Raw genomic sequence first — 21,087 nt, 5'->3', positions numbered from 1 at the left:
TTTGAGCATTAATCTTGGGCCACTGAACATGTCTTGTGTCCGATTTGTGCTGTGGACGTGGTGGTACGGTCGGCGGATTAATTAATATCTTCCTTCATACTATGATGTATTTCTCTCTGTATTATTAATTAAGAAAAGCATCGCTGGGCGAGACATTTACCATTTGTGTTTAAAAAAAAGTTGAATCAGTTGATTTGACTTCAATCATCTAAATCCTGAGAGGGCACATTTAGAATTTCTATAGTCTGATGTGTCCCTCCCTCTCCAACTCTCTCCTCATCAAGTCGAGCCACATCCTCTCTTTCGAGTACAGAAAAGGAAAGAGGAAGAAGTTTCTGAATTGTGTTTTATGAGTGGTTAAAACGGCCACTTCTATGGTTTTTGTCTGTCCGCGCTGACCGTTCCACTCAAAGTTGCTGAGGTTTTTGAGACATGACAATTTAGCTGTTTTAATGGGGAGATGTTGTACCCAACAAATGTTAGAACTCTGGGACCTGCATGTCGTTGGGTGGGGGGACTGAAGACATGCAGCATTACTGTTATTTCTTTCTTTTAGCGCCACGTTGGCTTTGAAAATGTGTTTCTCTTCATTTCCCTGAATGCAGTAAAAGCTCACTTGGATGACCGCAGGGGCAGACACACACACACACACACACACACACACACACACACGCACACGCACACTCATGCACTGACAGACGCATCTTGTTTTTCAACAGCACTGAAGAGCAGTAAGTGTTTAAGAATGGCACGGTGAAGCAGTGACAAAGCAAACAAAAGAGGCAGGTGGGTGAGGCTGCTGCTGGCCTGTCACCGGCCTTGGTTCCATTTAAAAACTTTTTTTTTATATATATATACAGCAATGTATGAAAACCTGCTTTTCAAAGACTTGTTTGTGAGGTAGAACTTACAGTTTTTGGAGTTATTTTTGTTGTGGAATTTTAAAATTAATTTGTAATAAGTGTTGGCTTGTTTTTCTTTTTCTTTACGTTTTAGTGTTGATATTTTACACATAACAGCGAGGCAAATAATACTACATTAATATAAAAACTATGTACAGTAATTTGAGATAAACTAAAAATGTCAGTATTCAAATGTCACTTTGCCTCTGACAGTTCTTTCCTAATATAAGGGACAGATTCATGCGTCCCTCTCTCTCTCTCTCTGCTTCTCTCCCATTTTAATTAAAACTAGGTGTGAGGTTTTGCCGTCCTGTCTTTTGACACCTCGCTATTTATCTGTCGGACGCAGGCACAGGGCAGGACCCTCGGAAAAGAGGGGCAGATTTTTGTTTTCAGAGAACTGCGGAGGAACTTTGATGCCAAGTTCCTCTGCAGCGAAAGGCAAGGCCCCTACGCAGCACATCTGAGAGTACTTTGGTGAAATAACAGCAAATGTTTGTCTTGTATTGTATGGCACGCTGCTAAAGCCCCTTCTTCCAGCGCCTAAAGCACCTCTTAATAAAATAGTCAAGAATAACTCCTTCACCTTAATCTTCCCCTCAGATTACTGCACTCAGGGCGGGAAATTAGCAGCAGGCCCATGCACTTCCCTCTTTCTTTGACACTGTTACATCTTTATTTGCAAGTGCCTCCCTCTTCTCTTCTCTGTCCGTCACCACATCCCTCCCTTTGCTGCTTTTTCTTTTTTGTTTGTTTCCTGTCTTTCTCGCTCTGTGTGGTGGGCCCGATGAACTCTCCATGGCAGGGGGGGAACAGCATTTTATTGGGTCAGTATTAGAAGCAACATGTGGCTAATGGGTGGTTGCATTTTCCATGGTCTGGTCCTCATCAGTGCAGAAAAGGGGCCTAAACAACTAAACATGGCCGTTGACAATTGATACGAGCCCTTTTAAGTGGATCTGCTTGGTGGAAGAGGGGGTGGGGCGGGGCGTGTGAGAGTTTGTGTGTGACCGAACGCGCGCATGTGTGTGTGCACATTTGCCTTTGCATGTTAATTAGGATACCAACAAACGCTCAATCTCACATGCGAACACACACCGGCACAGTATCCTTTGGGGAGCTTGCATACAAGAATGTGTGTTGTCCCCCGTGTCCAGGAGTGTAACCCACACCTGGAGTACGGTAGCGGCGGTAGCTTTGAGCAGGGTTCGACCCACCGTCTGATCCTCGTAACCAGAACTCTCCTTTACGGCTTCCTGTCCACTTGGCCCAAGTTCCCCCTTTCCTCCTTGCCCGCCTGCCATCTGGGTCTGCCGAGAGACACATGCACACGTATACTGTACACACACACACACACACACACCCACACAACTTACAACTTTACCTTTGAAACCAATATCACACCGAGGAGACGCGATAAATCTATGTTCTCAACTTCTCTCCCTTCTCTGTTGTTCTGACATAAGGAATCAAAACCTTTTTTTTTTGTTTCTCTCAAAGCACTCTTTCTAACAATTGCGTTTTTAGTCAGAGAGTAGAGCAGAGTTGAACGGTTTACATCATGCTCTTGTACGGGTGATCTTATTTAAACGAGTTTAACAACGGATATAAATATGTCTGAAAGGTAATTAGGGATGGGAAATGATGCAGGGTAGCAACCACAGACAGATAGCGATCTCCTTGCAACTTTCACTTTGATTCTGTTTGAAGGACTTTGAAGTTCAGTCGTCCTTCGGATGATTTCTGAAATGTTTGCAGCTTATATGCGTGGCCATCTTGTTGAGGTTTGGGATGATCAACATCCAAATTGCATCTATTATAATCCTCAGGAGCCTGAGATCAGCCTGACATCCTTTTGTCAAGTGTAAAGATCGAAGATAATTTGTCTTAGCCGTCCTGGTCAATAAGTTAAGGCTGCTAAATAAGTTTAAAAAAAAGTGGAGCAATTTCTTCTTACAATGCACATTTGTAATACTGTTTTCAAAAGTAACATTAGTACTCAATTTTAGAAATTCTTCTTCTGTTCATTATTATTAGTTATAAAAAATGTAGTAGTGTTACTCTGGGTTTTCAGTATCTGGGGGTCAACACTTTGATCACTTCCTCCGCTCTTTATACCTTCATTGTGTTCAAGATTAGATACACACACACACACACACACACACACACACACACACACACACACACACACCACAGGTGGAAGGGGCAGTGTCAGGTGTAGCGGGGGACAATGCAGGGATGCGTAGCAGCGAGCCAACACGGTGTCTGTGACGGTGACAGCGGCAGTGCGCCCCTCAAAGCTGCTCCTCTCCTCTTTCATCACCTCCTGTCACAGAGTGTGTGAGGAACATCGCAAGCCAAATAAATCTACAGCACCTGGGAAAAAGTGACAGTTTTGACACTGGTGATGCAATTTATCTGAGATCAAATGTTTAGTATAAAAATCTATCAAATATAATATAATAAAAATATAATAATAAATTATGAGTTAAACCTAAATTGACAGTTTTTAATTATTAGCATGAGCTACTGATGGTATTCAGAAATTACTTTTTATAAAGAGGTTTTAAGACATTTTGCTATTTTACTCATTAAAGACAAACACAAAGAAACTAAGATAATTAAATTACGTGACTAGACTGGTGACAGCTGTTATGAATTATGAATATATTTTGAATGTAATTCAAAATGCAATGATGGTACTGATACAAGTTCAATCCAAAGTCATCAGTGTTTGTGTGTGTTTGGATGCTGTAGTTCGTGTATTTAACGGAGGTCAGAATTCTTGGTTGAACAGCTTACATCAAGAACCTGCTCCATGGAAATCTGATTTAGGTGGCCGCAGAGACGGTGGGAATACCCGATGAAAGTGGATAAACAGGATTTTTTTCACAGGTTGCTCATAAGGGAATAAGCAGAGTGGGAATGGAAAAAGACAACTTATTTATTTTCAGGGCCGCAGGTGCCCGCTCCCAGCTTATTGGTTTTTTGGATGACTCTTTTACTCTAAAGAGGGCAATTTATGTCCCTCTCTCATCTCTCTCCAGAGGCGAGGGCTGAAGTGGCTGGCTTATTTTAGCGGGGTCTCGTGGTCTTGACTTGTGGTGACATATTAATTGAGGGCTTCCTCTAAAGAAAAGAAAGGCCAGTGTCACGATTGGTCCGACGTTGTTTGTAGAGCGTCGCAAATTGGTCCTGTTTGGCTGGAAAGCTCTCGGGTGTTTATTTACACATTCGAATGTTTCAGATGGCAGCTGGCTCTCTCCCGCTTTCTGTATGTGTGTTTGAGTGTCTCTGTGTGTACGTCTGGATGCATATGTGCAGTGTTTGCTCCCATATGTACGTGCCAGCTGTGACGTGCATGTTTGCATGTGAGAGATAAAGACTGGCGGGGGGGACACAAAGAAGAGGAGGTGAGCGAGACAGTTTCCTCAGCTCACCTGCCTCTTCTTGAGTTTCCACATAGCTGCTTGTCCTCTTCATCCATCATTGACCACACTCATTCACACCAGCCTCTAGAAGCCGTTACAACGCTGTTTTCCCAACTTTTCTCTAAGGAGTGATTTATATCATTGGTGTGTGTGTGTGTGTGTGTGTGTGTGTAAGGGTATGAGCTCATCAGTGTGCCTGAGGTGACCACGGTAGAATATAAACTGTCATCGGGATCATTTACAGTTTTCTAAATTGTTTCCCCAGCACTAGTGTGAAGTTGAACATTAGGTCCTACATTCAGACACCCTTACACTGCACACACACACACACATACGCACACACACACACACAACTAGACATACGTAGACCTTACATTTGTAGTTGATTTTCTTAAAACCCAGGTGTAGTAGCTCAGCAGTTTAGCGCAGCCAATGAGTGTGGGGAAGTAACTGCTCTGCCTCCTATTTGAAAATGGTTACCAAGACAAAAATTGTCTCTGCTGGCATTTCTGTGAAGAGGAACATTAAAATAACACAAGACCTCAACAATTTAGTCAGTTGGAAAGCTGGAAAATGACACATTTGTTCTGTATTTGTGCTAGAGAGAATACCTTGTATTGGGAAAAGACCTTTATTTTCCATCTTCTGTGATTGGAAGTGTTTTTGGAAGCATCCTGGGAGACGTAAGAGGAAGTAAACTGTGGTGGATTTTACAACATGCGATGCATTGTGTGAGTTTTTGCATTGATCCAATGCTGTATGGAGTAAATACACTTGTTTGGCTTAACTTAAATAAAAACACAATATTGCCCATACACAAGTATAAATATGCATGCACAGTCATGCCCTGCAGCAGGCAGATAAACGATCAAGATATTTTAGCTGTCTTTTAATGAAGTGAGACTGATCTCTCTCTCTCTCTCTCTCTCTTTCACCCTGTCTCTGCTCAACTGAAGTATCAATAATAAGATTTATCTGTCTTCCCCCGCAGCCTTGATTCAATTATCTCCATCTCTCTGCCTCTTTCTCTTCCTCTGGCTCCCTCCCTATTTGCCCCTCCGCTGTGGATCCGTTTCCAATTGAAGGCAGGTCATGCTTTGTGTTTCTATTTGTCATGACAGGGTTCCTTAACGAGTGGAGGCTCCCTTCCACTGCGGCTTAATCTGATCTGGAAAGGAGGGAAGGAGGGAGGGAGGGAGGAAGGGATAGGGAACAGAGAGGTGGGGGTAACCAGGTAAAAGTGGGGTCACAAGTCGTTTACCTCCAACTCCTCATTGTCTGCATTTCCCCTTTTTTAGGAAAATTAGATTTGTGTGATCCCTCCTCCTCCCCCACTTCCAAACGTGTGTTTCGTGTCCAATCTGAAGCCTTTGAAGTTTGAAGAGTCCCTTGCCCCTCCACACGCCCACCTCAGCCAAAAAATAAAAACCCAATACCCCCACCTTGCTGGCCTCCACCTACTTCCAGACATACCTCATTACCTGAGGCTGTATTGGAAGAAAGAGTGGCGGCTAATCAAATTGACTGCAGGTTTTCTGCGATCAGAGGAAGCGGCGGCCATTGAGGGGTCACTGGTTCAATGTTAGGCCTCAGGAAAATGTCATGAAGTGGAAAAAAAATTCTCTAAAATAATCTCAAGAATAACCAGCAGTAGCTTTTCAATCTCAAGTCATGTTATCCTGTAAACTTCAAATGTTGATATGTCCAGTTTTTACACTGGTTTGGAGGAGTTGTCTCATGGCTGTAAGGCTGACCGAAATACATTTTACAAACATACCATGTATTGTTATGGTAACTCTGCTACTGTAGATAGAACATCACCACCATGCTGCGATATGACATCCATTAAATGCTTTGCTATCAGAGTTCATTATGTGTCTATCCTCTTAACTATACTTGAATTAGCTAATAAAAACACAAGGATTTACATTTTATTTTGCTGAAATTTCAGAAAACTTGTCTTAAACTCGTGAAACTACCGGTTATTTTAGCTAACTCCCATGAAAACAGCCAAAGGGAGAGCGAGCGAGGTACAGAGCAAATTCAGAGAGACAGAGTTGAGTCTGTTTACAATTGGCAGGTCTGGAGTGTGAACATCTTGGGGTGAGCCTCTGGCTAATTTCACAGAAGCTGTGAATGAAGTCTTTCTCATGGCCTCCGCTATGCAAATGTCTGCATGCATACACACATATGCAGTAAGTGTGCACATGCACAAATTGCCTCCTCCCTCAGAGAAACACACAGTTGCATTTACACACACATCACTTGTTAGTGCACATGAAGGATGAGGCAGGACAGCGCAGCTGTTGAAGCAGCTAGAGGCATTAGCTGGTACAGTTCAGCAGCTTTGCATTGGCCCAGTTTGTGTTGAGGGGGGGGGGTGGCCTTGTTTTTAGGGTTGCTAGCCATTTGCAGTGCTCTTGGATTTCCACAGGGAGCACAGGGTATGTGATAGATACCAAACATCTGTCCTTTTGCTCTGCACCGGATGGGAATCCCCCAGTTTTTAAATAAGTCAGAAGGAGGCTGGATGTACATTTCTGTTGGGTGGATTACATGCTGAGGAAAAAAGTCGCTGGCCTCAGAAGTTTAATACATTTTTTTTATCAATTTAGCAATCAAAGTGATCTTCAGGGAAGTTCAGCTCAACAGGACACATGGATGTCGGTTGGCTTCGGTTCTTGTAGGAGTCAAAGGTGACTTTTAAGTTACTTTCCACAACCACAAGGCCACCCTGATGCCACATCTCAACACAGTGATGCCTACTGTGTGATATTTCCATACCGGAATAATATGGCTTCTGTTAGTGATGAACATGATCCACATCAGTATCCTGGATGGAGTCTTTGTGCGGCAGCCGTTAACATCCTCATCCACTCATGTTTCACACACACACACACACACATACACACACACACACACACACACACACACACACACACACACACACACACACACACACACACACACACACAATAACTGACATATTTATGATCTGTGTTGGGATGACGGTAAATTCATGAATTGTTCCCTTCCACAGCTCAGCCGTAAAAGTTGGCCAGTTTGGAGTGCTCCAAAAAAGCAACAATCACAGACTGGAGTGTTATTTTTTTTTTACAGCGTATTGTTGAACCGGCTATTCACGTCTCACAAATCAGCAGTTTTGTCCGTTTTCATTATTCTATTTTCTGACAGACAATTGCAACTGAAAAGACGAAAACATCACTCAGTTGTATTTGTCATGAATACAGATGTTTTTCCTTCCTGTGGTTGAGATGATGGCGTGTGTGACAGCTCTTCTGACCTTTCCTCAGTGTGTATGAACTTGCCTGCCCTTCTCTGGTTCTTCCTTTGGGGTTCGCACACACATCGGAGTAGGACTCAAAGTTGTGATGAAGGCCCCGCGATGGAAAGCACCAACATGTTTTATATATATGTGTGTGTGTGTTGGCAGTGGTCATCTCCAGTGAGTGTCCTCTGACTCTGGCTCTCGTGTTGACCTCTCACCCAAATGAAACCTCCACAGTTCTCTCCCTCTCCTCCCTCAACCTCTCTCCGCTGCCCACTGCCAGGCACTTTTGTTTTCACATGGTCCACTTCTCAGGGAACATGCTCATATTTGTGGCTTTCGGGGTTGGCAGCAGAGTGTGCTGCGCCTGTCAAGCTCTTTTTTTTTTTCTTCACTCCGACTTACCCCAGCACCCAAATTGAACTGTTGAGTCATTTCCTGTCATCCCCCTTCAGCCACCTCCCAATCCAATATTTGCCAATAATGTCAAATTGTTGAGGCATCATGTCTTGTAGTACGTCTCTTCCTCTGTATAGTAGTCGCCCACGATGAATGTATAAAAAGAGTTTACCTCCAAAAACATGATCACTGAAAACCTCTCGAATCCAGATAAGAAATTGATGGACGGCTCATGGAGCCTCCAGCACGTTTGGCTCCTCAGAAATACATTTGTTTAAATGATCTACAAAGCAAAAGCAAACATTTTGGTCTCATTGAGTACCCGCAAAAGCGTTAGCATGAGCGCATGGTTAGAAGAATCCTCCACAAACAGGCCCGGGCTCATCCAAAGCATGTCGCTGGATGTGAGAGAGAGAAAGAGACATGCAGAAAGAAAGGGAGAGAGCAAGATGGTTATCTGAAGTGAGGTCAGAAATGAAACATGTCATAGCAAATTAGAGCCATGTTGTTTGAATTACTCCGGCCTGTTCCTTAAAGAACTGTCTGCCCGGTGGAAAAACCCAAAAAAAAAGAAGTGGGCAGAGAGCGTGTATTGAGTAAGAAAAGCAAGAGACAAATGGAGGGAGGAATGGGGAAAAAGAAAGACACCAGCGGTAATTTACAGTGGGAGCAGAAGAGATAAAGACATATGGGAAGATATGAAAAGAAAGAATAACAGTACAAGTTAGCAAGAGAGAAAACAGGGAGGGAGAGAGAGGCTTGACAGAAAAAAAAAATAATGTTTTCTCTGGAACAAATAATGTGACTCGGGCTGAGTCATGGGCCTGCCGAGGAATGATGATGATGATGATGATGATGAGAAGAAACCTTGGACTCATTCCGGCTTCGAGCTAAGTTTGGGGCATCATTTACCAAACTACTGGAGAGGGGCCCCTGCCTGTGTGTGTGTGTGTGTGTGTGTGTGTGTATGTGCAATAATAACCACATTCTCTAAGCATCTTCGGCCACCGGGGCCTGTTTTTATAGCTGGGAACAGGGATGGGCCAACACTAGTTAGGAAGACTATTTCGGAAGATGGGAGGGAAAGCAAACGGAGGGCTTCAGAGGAGAAGGATGACCAGAAGGGGGTGTGCAGAGGGACAGGGAGCCCGCAGGCTCGCAGACTGGCCCGTGCAATTGCGACGTGTTGAACAAGAGATGAGCTGGTTTTCTTTGGGAAAATGGCCTCTGAGACCGAGAGCCGTGCAGGGTTCCCAGAAAGTGTTTCACAACTCTGAAATCTAGCCTTTCCATTTGAACAGTGACAAATGGAAAGGCTAGATTGTTGGCGGAAAAAAAATCATCCGATCGAATGTATCTCCCCCCAAACAAAATCTCCTTACGTAATAACCAAATCATTTCATTTGTCTTGTTTCCTTTTGTCTTCTCTACTTTGTTTTAAAACGTCACATTTTTTCATCTTTCACTCTCCACGATCACCTTCAAATGCGTTACTCTGTTTCCTAGCAAAGCTAGACCTCACACAAGCACTTACTTAAGCAATTACATGGATGTGGGTGTCTCTCTTTCTCTGTGGGAGAGAGAGTTGGAGAGTGATATCTTGGTTTCAGCATATTGTGTACCCACAAAAATAAAAGTATTTAATGGATGCAAAACACACTCGTACACACACACACACACACACACACACACTCACACAGAAAGGGAAAGAGTGCAAGCAGGGATAAGCTGAGCTGGTAATCTTCCCTTCAACAAAGGAATGCATTTATGAGACACGTGTGTTTGTCGTTTTGTGTGTGCGCCTGTTTTGTGTGTTAATGTGTGGGACTGTGACTGAGTACTCGCCCTGCCACAGCGCAAGTATCTCATTTTTCGTTTGTATTGTGTACAGCAGTCCGCCGCGGTGCAAGTCATGCCACCGTAAACACAAGGGGGGGACAGGCGTCTTTGAATAGCAGCAGTGTGCGTTGGAAGACATCAGGCGGTGAATCCATCACGTTACCACTGACGGGCCCAACGATGGGAAATAAATATTTACTCTAAGCTTCCCCAAATCACATCCAGAGATTTCTCTCTGTTCTCTCTGTCTCTTCTTCTCTTGTCCTCAGTTACTATCCCTCTGCATTTCAGTCAGTCCATCCCGCTTTTGCTTATTTTTCCCCTTTTCTCTTCTTCCTCTTTGATTCCTTTTTCTTTATCGTGGTCCCCGACAAAGCACACGGCAGAGCAGGGGCCCATGTAGACGTGGAACACAGGTCATGTTTCCACTCAAGCACACACACCAACTCACACAAACGGGGGTACAAACATATACACAAACATGCCCACCACACACACACATACGTACTCACACACAAACACACGCACGCACAGTCAGCCTGAGATATCCATCTGGGGTTTGTCATGTCAGACATGGCCCATGTCTCTCCCTCCTGTAATTATGGCAGTATTTATTTTTTCAGATCGTCCCGCTGGGTTAGAAGCGTCCCGTTGAGTGGTTTGAACGTGGAAACACACTCCGCTCAAGACATCCAGCTTAGCAGAAGAAAAGGCTCACAGTACATTGACTAGAAATTGGTAACCCATAATTCAGAGATTTAATGTAATGTGGAGGAAGTGTGCACAATTGTGTGTTTGTGCATGAGGGTAAGTGCAAGTATAGGAAAATTCAGATGAGGCTGTAACTTTTCACAGCCGAGTAAACGCTCGACAGATTGAGTCTCGCCATTGCCAAGAGAGTGAGATTTGATATTATAATGTCTCATCGCCTTACATAACACTTATGACCCACCCATAATGCCTGGCTGACTTTGTAACAGCTTCTGCAAGTGTAATGTATAAATGCAGACTTGTTGCCTCACACAGGGTGGTCATGAAGAGCACCTTGTTACCTTTTTGTGTACGATTAATCGAAAGAAATATCTACAGTTTAATTGATAATGAAACTAATTGTTATTTTTAGCGCCATATATTCTTATGTTTTCATTCTTCCTCTGCACAGAACTGGTTCACAGTTCATACAACTGTTACCAACTGAGTCCTACGAGAATAATATTATTGTCATTTGGCAACTGCAATTCTTATATGTTTGCCCACTTTTTCATCACGGAAGCGTAGCGCGCACCCTCTGGTTCCCCTCAGGTAAACACCGCTAGCTCTGTCAGCACTGTTGCCGTTGTTTGCACTGTTAGCTGCGAGTCGGCAGCCCAGCCGTCGCCATGTTGAGATCTAAGTGGAGTTTCGTGTTGAGCACCTTTTAAAGCTGTGTCTAGTGATGCCGCTTTATCCTGTCGTCTGGAGAATAATCATAAAGTTGAATAAACACCTCTTAAAACTGTTTCAGCAAAGGTAGGATTTATTAAAGGCTATTAGATTACATTCACTGGTGCAAGTAACCCTGTCCAAACTCCACCAATCCCCAAATTGTGGTAAATCCTGCCTATCCTAAAGATAAGTGTTTCTTTTCTTACCCTTTCCCTTTCTCTCTGGGTTACACGAGTCATAGTAATGACTTGGCGTTTGTGTTTGTGGGGATGTCTACTCAGCTGAGGGGATTCGCCCTCTGTCCTGATGGGCACTTTCAATGAACTTGGCGCTCACGCCACCTTTTTTTTACCACTCCTAGCCTCCTTTCACTTTTTCTTCCCTGTCTGTCTGTCCCCTCATGTCTCTCCATCGCCTTACAAATCCTTTACCCTCTCACTGTCTTTTTATCACTTTCCTCCAAGCTGCCTTATTCCTCTCTTGACAAAAACACAGATGAGTCCCCCAAAAAAAAAACCAACAAGATAAAGATAATGGCAATCGGCCCGGGGTGCTAATCAACGACTATCGTGGGAAAAACGCAGGGGGACGGGGGTGGCGGTGGTGGTGGAGTTGGTGGTAAGAGGAAAACCAGGCCCATTGTCCTGGGGAGATTAAAGTCCCCGAAAAGGCGGCATTGTCCACTGACGGGGATAAATCTTCCTCCTCCCGTCACTCAGGGGTTGAATTCAATTCTCCTCAACCCCTCCTAAAAGAGAGGCTTATCTCCTGCTCAATAGCTTGTTGCGCTACAAGCAAGGCAGGAATGCACCAAGTTGTATCCCTGACACCCGCTCACTGAGTTAAAAAGGAATTAGAGGTGGGGGGGGGGTGGAGTGGAGTGAGAGAAAGAGAGTGCCTAAATTGCGACCTCTACTTTGCTCGAGGATGTGCGCTGGGAGGCAGATTGAGGTGCCGATGGAAGCTGACAGAAGAAGAGGGGACGAGGGAGCAGGATTGATTGACTGCTGCCGGGGGATTGAGGCCAGCGGAGAAGAATAGCGTCCTGCTCAGCCTGCTTTCTCCGGGGCTGCGAGCAGCATGGTAAACTGCTGCCCCATTGGAGGACAGACAGAGGAGCCCCAGTGGAAGAAACCTCTTGGGAGCTCCTGGCATGCAGTCTGGATGCCACCTTACAAACTCACCCCCTCCTCCCCTTTCTTCCCTTTCCTTTCCCCCCCTATTGCTACAGCAGCATCTCTGTAACTCTAGTCCAGCATCCCCAGTTGCTAAGACCCACTGCTTCACAACTCTTGGATGCCCCACACCCCCTTTCAAAAAGATTCAATTCAGACCCCCCTAGTCCCACGAAAAGGGATAGACAGAGACAGAGAAAGGATGGTTGGTAAATAAAAAGAACTTGTGCAGACTCGAGCCCATAGTCCTGCTCTGTTTGGCCCAAGGAGAAAAACAAGCCCCGCGTCCCCATTTTTCACCCCTTTCTCTTTCACTCTACCCCCATTGGAGCTATCTCCGGGAAGAGACACAAAAAGACAGAAGAGAGAAAGCGAGATACATGGACGGTGAGAGAGAGAGAGGGCGAGAGATATCGATATAACATTCACTGAATGCCCCTTCACGTTACCACTCCTCTCCTTAGAAAACGCTGAAAACAAGATTTTCCCCTCTTTTGGACTCCCTTGCCCCCCCCCCCCCCATATCCTCCTCCTGTTGCCCCTTGTATGAAAAAAACAGGATTTTTCCGCTTTGCCACCAATTTCCCCGTTTGTTCTTTATGCCCACTCTGTCCTCGCTTTCACAATGCACCCCTCCTTCTTCACCCCCCCATTTACTGTGACTTGGCTCCACTTAATGACGGGGCTTACACCTGCTTACAGGATTAAATTAATTAGCACGAAACTGGGGGGGGGGGGGGGGGGGGGGGAGGCAGAGGGGAGACAACAACAGGGGTTCAGGAGAAAAGTACAGCAGGAAGAAGGCACAATAAAGAAAGGACCGCTTGGTGGCTGGTGCTGGGCCTCATGTTCTGCCGGATGCTGGGGGTGGTAGTGGGTGTAGGAGGGGAGGGGATAGCTTGTTTTCAGTAGAGGAAATGGGGTTGGCCAAAGGGACGTGGAGACCTGCGTCGGTTGGTGTGTTGCGGGGACAAATGGACTGCTCAACATTGTTTGGGTGTGCAGGGTCAGAGGTGACAGCCGCCATTGTGGGGACACGTCTGCACAACAACACCACTGCTTCTTGGTCCTCGTTCGTAGCTCCCGCTTTTCCTGTCTGCTGTCGGAGCAGAACAGAGCTGCACTGCACAGGGTGCCAGAATCAGAAATACTCTATTGATCCCCGGGAGTAGTGGTTCCCAACCTGGGGGACATGAGATGAATCTAAGGGATGACGAGGGGGAGATCTATTTTCTGTCTTTAATCTTTGCTTTTTCCTCTGTGAAATACATACAAGAAATTCTAAAAAAACTGAATTAAATAAGAGGCATCAAGTACTAGAAGATAAGTGCTTTACCATTGATTCAAGCATCAAATTACCATCAAGATTCACGCTTTGCTTTGTAAATCCTCATCTAGCAGCTCACATCTGAATAAATTATCATCCATCCGCCAAATGTCACCCACTCTGCAGTCCGTTATGTGATTACACATTTTTGCTTTTGATTGATACTGGGTCTTATAATGTGTTCTTTATTTAGACAGGGCTCTATGAAAATGTACAGGCCTCAGCCTTGCCCAGCCGATTTTTCCTTGGGCTTGGTTGTCCTCCGTCATCCGTCTCATTTCTCGTGACCTCAGTTATCTCTTCGTCCCTCTGTCTCTGTCCCCGTTGAGCAGCTAGATGTGCGGTTTGGAGGCTGGATCCATCACGATAAGCACTCACAGATGGGCTGCTAGGCCCGTCGAGCTAGCAGACTCGTTTCAGAAGCTTGAACGATATTGCACTCCCTCTGTGAGTGACAGAAAGACAAACTGTCTCTATTGAATAGGGGATCTTCCTGGTGTCTGTCATCAATGCCATTTAGGCACAATAACTACTAAGAACTGCTTTCTGGCAGTATATTTAAAATGGGAGGCATTAGATGAGAGACTGTCAGCTAAATGCTAAATGTAATGCAAATGTTTCCTCCACACACACACACACACACACACACACACACACACACACACACACACACACACAAGGGGGACCTAGTTGATAACAGATGTGGCGTGGTCCGGCTCATTGCGTGGCAGTGGTCACTTCAATCCCTTCCATATGACAGTGATTAGGCAGGACGCACATAATGCTTGTAGATCCCTGCACTGCCTTCTGACACACACACACACACACACACACACACACACACACACACACACACACACACACATAAGGGCCAAGACACACACATACACACGGACTCCCCTCCGACCCCCACGCTCCCTGGATTAGCACATTCCGTACCTGTATTAACAAACAGCTAAGCTAATTGCTTTCCGTTATTAGTGTGCATTACAGAACATTTTCTTTGTGCTTTAGCTCTGTACTAGCAGAGTCGGAGGATTGACTGCACAGTCGGACTGACTGTGGGGTGTGTGTGAGGAACAGATGCAAGCACTGGTGTTATAAGCAAACTATTCCCAGGAGCATTTGATATATGCACAATAATGTGTAAGACAAGTTAATGTTTACTTTCTTTTTTTTAAAGTTGTGAATAAACACATTTCTTACACTCATACAGAGAGTTGCACTTGTTGAGCAGGGTGGTTGGGCTCAGGGGCTTTGCTTGCGTACAGGAGTGCTTGTGAGCCTGTTGGTGTGTCTGTGTGAGAGCTTACAGCTGTGACAGCCGGTGACCTTGCCAAATCGGGGGCCTCATGCTGATAACACATTGACAAGATACTGGCAGACAGTGTTGGTGGATTTTTCACCACCGCTTTTTCCATCAACAGGTGAAGACCGGAGGCAGTAAAAAGCTGCAGAGGAGCAAGGTGAAATAGTCGCGTTTATTCGTGTGAACCCTGAATGACAGTAACGGTAGAAAAGGTCTACACAGGGCCCTCGCTCTGAGACAACACATTAAAGTAATAAATGCAAAACATTGAGAACAAACAAAAAAAAAACCTTGCCTCATTAACTCTCATAAAACATGTCATTCTGGTGCCTTCTCCCTGTCTTATTCTCTTTTAACTATTTTTCTTTTCTTCCTGCATCAGTAGGATCCGGGAGCACAGAGTTTAGATGGTTCATTGGCTTCCCATTCCCTGTCCCCCGCCGAATGCAATCAGCAGACACCGCTGGTGATAACTTTCACTCGTACACTTTTCCTCTTATCTTCTTGTCTTTGCCTCCCTCTTTCTTTCTCTTCACATGCCCTACATCCCTCTCCTCTGATTATATCCTGCCTACCTACCTACCTACTCTGTTGAACAAAGGTGGCCGAATGAATGGCTGTTCGCCCTGGCGTGATAAATCACATGCTTAAAATTAACTTTCATTCAGCAAACAGATTGTAAAAGGAAAGAAAAGGAGAGTAGGAAGGGGTTGGAGGAGGAGAAGGAGGCCCCTGCTTTCCTGGGAGCCTTGATGACGGATGCAGAATAGAGAGGAGCAATCAGAGAGGTGCAACAGGCAAGATTTAATGAGACGCAAGATTTTTCTGCTCCCTACACCTTCTATTTTTTATTTTTTTATGTATTCAATTATTTGTTTTTTTATTTTGACATGGACAGTGCACATAGATGAACATCTCCTAAAATGTGCCGCATGGCGTTCAGGCATCTGTTTGCCTGTCGACTCTGACATGATCCAACTGATGTCATTAAAACAACAAAAGTAAAGGTGGCTGCCTCCAGAACAGCCATTTGCCCCTGCCGCGAGATAAATCACACACTCAAATTTAGCATCAACGCAGGGGGCCACAAAGACGAAAGCAACCAAAGGCCCAATGGCATCAAAGCGATTAGTGCCTGCCCAGGTAACCTCCCCCCCCCCCCCCCCCACCCCCTTATTCTGCCCCACCCCTGTCCTCTCTCCTCTTATCAGGCTAATTGAAGACAAGCTCTTTGAGACGAATGCACAATAGGGCCAACGGTAGAGTGGCATTTGAGACTCAACGGGTGGACCGGAGAAAAGGAGATGCTGGGGTATTCTATATGCGCCCCCACCCACCTCCCCGTCTAAACCCCTTTCTCTGTCTTTCTTTTATCCCATGGCGTCTCATTCACTGCCCTGCTTGACATAGCTCGACCTCTGAACCCAGAGTTTATGAACTGAAGCAGCAGCTATTTATTTGGTGTTGAACTAATGTGTGGCCCTACAATTGTGCGGAGATTTGGAGCAATGTTAGCATTGTGTTTGAGTTGCTGTGTGCTTGGATAAGCTGGGGGTCGGCAGACCTGGGCGCTAATGCCATTTCAAGAGAACTGACGACTGGGGTTGAATTGTCATCTGTCAGAAGAACTAATCAAGTTAAGGCAAAAGAACATACCCAAAGGTTGTTGTTTTTTTCGATAGGGTTATACTTCCTCCAGGAGTGCTGTTTTTTTTTGTTTCCAAATTCTAAGAGCAGGTGTTTGCTTTCTATCTGTAGGTCGATGTAAGCATATTGCAGGCAAGGAAAACATGCAAATAGGCACCTGTCTTTTTGAAAGGTGGAAGGCATTGCACCATTCTGTCACTTTGAGAGAAATGCAAGCCTCCACCCACTGAGCAAACAGCGGTAATCTTCATAGAAAGATCAGTCTTCATCATTCATAGTTCAAAGGTGAGATTGTCATATGCTCCTCCGGGACTATTTATCAAATCTCCCTGTGCTGTTTTAAACCGCGTCTATCCAGCGATCTGGTTTGATAGATATTTCTTCACTGCTACACTTTAGAAATTCAACATCTAACAATGCTTTTTTTTTGCCACCCACTCAGCTCTTTAATGTCTAAAGGTGTAGCTCGGGATATTAAAGTTTTATGCTTTGATACCAAGTTATCCTGATGGGGAGGTATTAGGATATCGACAGTATTTGCGTTTGATTGCAATGTCTTGTGCAAGTTTAACAAATATCTGGAAACCTTAAATATGTAGCTAAAACCTTATTCATAGACAAAAACTCTGGGAGTTTATCAATAAGATGGGTGCCTTGAAAAGTCAAAGTCCCAGATTAACAAGCCATGGCCTGTCTATGTACTACCTGCTTGTGTGTGTGTGTGTGTGTGTGTGTGTGTGAAGGGAACAGGTTAGGTTTTGAAGTGGTTGCGTTGTCGCAGTCTCTTTGGAGGACATGCAGCTCCAAGCAAACACAGAGCTCTGCTTAAACAAACAGGGGAGGACAGGAGAGCAAGACTAATGATGGGATCCACACAGCTTACATACACATGTATAGACACACACACACGTACACAGATGCACGTATACACTCACAAACTCGCTGGAGCAAAGACGAGAGGAATTTGTCCCCGGAAGAGGAGTGGTGGAGATAAACCGGTGATCTGTGAAAGAGGATGAAAAGAAGGAAAAGTCCCATCCCACCTCTCTTTATTCACTCCTGGATGCCAAACAGAGGAAATATCTAGTTCAACGTTCAAACGCATTTATATGATCATAGACTATTGTCCATTTTTGGGTTACGCATTTCAATTATAAAAGCGCTGTGTTTTTGATGCTATGTGCTCGGTGTAACCTGCGTCTGTGTGCGAGCGTGCATGTGCCGACACACACATGCCGGCATGAGCGCCCTGATGGCATTGTGCAGCCGAGTCCTTGACAGAAGTGAATTAATCAGACCCCTCTGGCCCATTTGTCTCTATTTGGAGGGCTAATTGGAAAAGAAGCAGGTGTTAATAGAGAGAGGAGAGAGCCACGGTGAGAGTGTGTGTATGAGCGTGTGCTTCTCGCGTGTGTGTGTGTGTGTGTGCATGCGTGTAATGGAAGTCTCAGAGCTAAGTTAACCAGACTTAATTAGGCTTGTTCAGGCTCCAGCCAACCTTACATCTTTCTTTCTCCTTATCTGAGGTGAAGGCGACGCAGTGAGTGAGAGATGGAGGGGATGTGGGGGAGGAACTGAGGACTGCAGTCGGGCCTCTCTCATGTTGGTTGGCTGCGAACATAAAACATTCGGACTAAAGTATGAGCATGTCCACACAGATGCTGCAGTGAACCTACACAAACACACAAAAAGATGAATATGTGATGCCGCCTGCTGTTTAGAGTGGGCACAGTGTGATGGACGGGGGTTTTCGAGTCTAGAGGGTGGGAAACGCCGCTCTGCTCTCTGCAGATATTTACCTCTACTGCTGGTGTCTGGAATTGTTTGTTTGAGATGCTCAATTGCGAGTGTGCAGCAGGCCTGTGTCCTGTCCTGCGGGTAGCTGGTGATAAAATTTGAACCTGTTTGGAAGCTCAATCAAAGGCCCCACTAGCTCGTTAGCTCCCTTCATATTTAGCTGTCTAAGTGATGTCAGCAAGTTTTAATGGACAGCAGCTTTTCTCAATTACGCAGGAGGGAGGCAAGCAAACTGTATCCAGTGCTGTGTGTGTGTGTCTGTGAGAGAGAGCGTGTGTGTGTTTGATGTGGTGTTTACTCGGTTGAAAGCTGTCTCCTGTGTGGTCTCCCCACAAACTTATCCCCCTCCAGATCACACACACGCTCACCTGAGGCGGTGTATGTATGTGTGTTGTGCGTTATTGTGTGTGCATGTCTTCATGGAGACGAGTAGGTGTAGGCTCCACACGTGACGCATCTTTATGAATTTTTATGGTCTTCCCACCGATGCCCGGGACACACATGTGCGCGCAGACACACACACACACACACACACACACACACATATATACAGAGATTCAAGACGTAAACATACAACAAAATCTTCCATAATATTTAGATATTTCCCTATGCACACAACTATGCGCACCCCCGTGTATATACACACAAAGACATTGTTCTTGCTTCTTTCCGCCTGGCTTCATATCTGTTTCTGTTTCAGTCTCGTACACACTCGAGAGTCCTAGTATACAGCCACTTTAGTGCTTCCTCAGTCAGACAACCAATCCTCTATCCATCCATCCACAAGGTTCTGTATCGAACCCCAATAAAAACAATAATACATTTATTAAAAGTCTTTATTTTTACTCGACTATTCTCAACAGATTTCTCTAAGGAGACAATAAAGCTATTCTAAATCACCCATTCATTTATCAGATCAAGTGTTTTCTGTTACAGCCTTTCAGTCTTTACAACTCTCCCACTTATCTCTCATTATTTCTCCCTCCTTCCTCTTGAATCTCTCTCTCCCTCTGTCCATCTCTTCCTTCCTCCCTTCTCTGTCTGCCAAAGTTGCTTGCAGCCACCTTTCATTGACACAAGCAACAAATCAGTTGAACGCAGGCAGTACTTCATGGACTGGAGTGGAGAAAGATGTGAAGGAGGAGTGTTGTGTTTACTTATGTATGTGATTACTTATTCATCTATTAGAGGAAAATGTTTTGTCAAAAATGTTCAAAGCTCTTATGTGTGTGTGTGTGTGTGTGTGTGTGTGTGTGTGTTTGTGTTAAAGGGTGTGTTAATGTGGCAAAATATGCATCTATGTGAACATTCTGCCCTCCTGAACCTGGGATGCCCCCTGACACAGACACACACACACACACACACACACACACACACACACACCAGTCAGAGGTGGGATGGCTGCAGGCGGGGAGGCAGGTCGGCAGCGATTAGAGGGGCTGTGTGTGTAATGGTTGCCATGTGAGGACCCATCTCATCCACCATTACACACACGCACACGGCGCCCACCTCCCGAATCCCTCCAAGATACCGTACACTTTTAAAAACATTAGCCACTAATGCTTTAATGCCCTCGCATCGGCGTGGGGGTTTGACTGGAGCTAAAATGGCAGACACAGAGGAATGCTGGCTTGTGTTTGCTTAGTGTATGAGGAAGGGCTCTGGCTTACTTTTGATTCAAACATGATGGAGCTGTAGCCCAGCTGCATACTCCTCAAAAGACGTCATAGACACAACCATGCAGTCAACTAGTTTCTCTATGATTTTAATAATTAACTGTGTCACTTTCAATACATCGCGCATACTGAACAACCATTTTACTCGGCTTAGATCGTTAATCACAGGCTTCCATGCAAAATGTCGACCGGTGTGGATATTTACATGAGAATGGCTCGGCCATGCCGTCGGGACAGTAATGACTAACGAACACTGTGCATGGCTAGTGGCCTGTGTCTGGAGCGTGCCAGGTGTTTGTTCCCGGCCAGGCTGCATGAAAAGCAGCGTCTGACCTTGGGACGGGTGGGTGAAACCCGAGTTTCCGCGACCGCGTCAAAATGTCGGTCACCTGACAAAGCCCGAAGCTCCTCCCCTGTGCTCCCTCCTGTTTGTTGGCTCTTGCTCTCCTCTTTACCTGTCGCTCTGCCCTCCATGATGTCAAAAAAAAGAAAAAAGAAGAAAAAAAGTGGGAAAGTACCAGGGCCCTCCTCCGGAGTCTCCTCCCTCTTCTCCTCCCACCTCCACCTCACGCACATTCAGAACCTTTGGCCATTGGACACTGAACAGCTTCCTTGTCTGTGAGCTCGCTGAATGTAAACACGACCAGAGAGGGCGCAAAAACAAAAGTGTTATTGCGAGGGATTCATTGTGTCAACATCTTAGCTGGTGAGCTCCAGAGGGGAACAGGGGGCACAGTCTAGACTATTTACTGACAAAGGGAGCGTTTTACAAGGGAGTTATTTAATGTACACTTCACCTTTACATGCACCCGGTCAACTAATCAGTAAAAGCAACATTTTTGTCACGCAAGGGTGATGAGATTCTCCCCTC

At 45.2% G+C, this 21,087-nt stretch overlaps 1 protein-coding gene across 1 annotated transcript in view; it reads left to right on the top strand.

Annotated features, from left to right (window-relative positions):
* prdm16 (PR domain containing 16) overlaps positions 1-21,087 on the top strand; it is a 163,092-nt gene that overhangs the window by 2,964 nt on the left and 139,041 nt on the right. Inside the window, exons 2-3 of the mRNA XM_076102219.1 lie at positions 1,252-1,371; positions 2,060-2,234. Coding sequence (XP_075958334.1) covers positions 1,252-1,371; positions 2,060-2,234 — 295 coding nt within the window. The remainder of the gene's footprint in view (positions 1-1,251; positions 1,372-2,059; positions 2,235-21,087) is intronic.

The sequence above is a fragment of the Anarhichas minor genome, unplaced genomic scaffold (assembly GCF_050575085.1).
Source record: "Anarhichas minor isolate MPS153535 unplaced genomic scaffold, ASM5057508v1 ptg000003l, whole genome shotgun sequence".
In the NCBI taxonomy this organism is placed as follows: Eukaryota; Metazoa; Chordata; class Actinopteri; order Perciformes; family Anarhichadidae; genus Anarhichas; species Anarhichas minor.
Note: the sequence above shows the minus strand (reverse complement) of the source record. Positions and strands in the feature narration are given on the sequence as shown.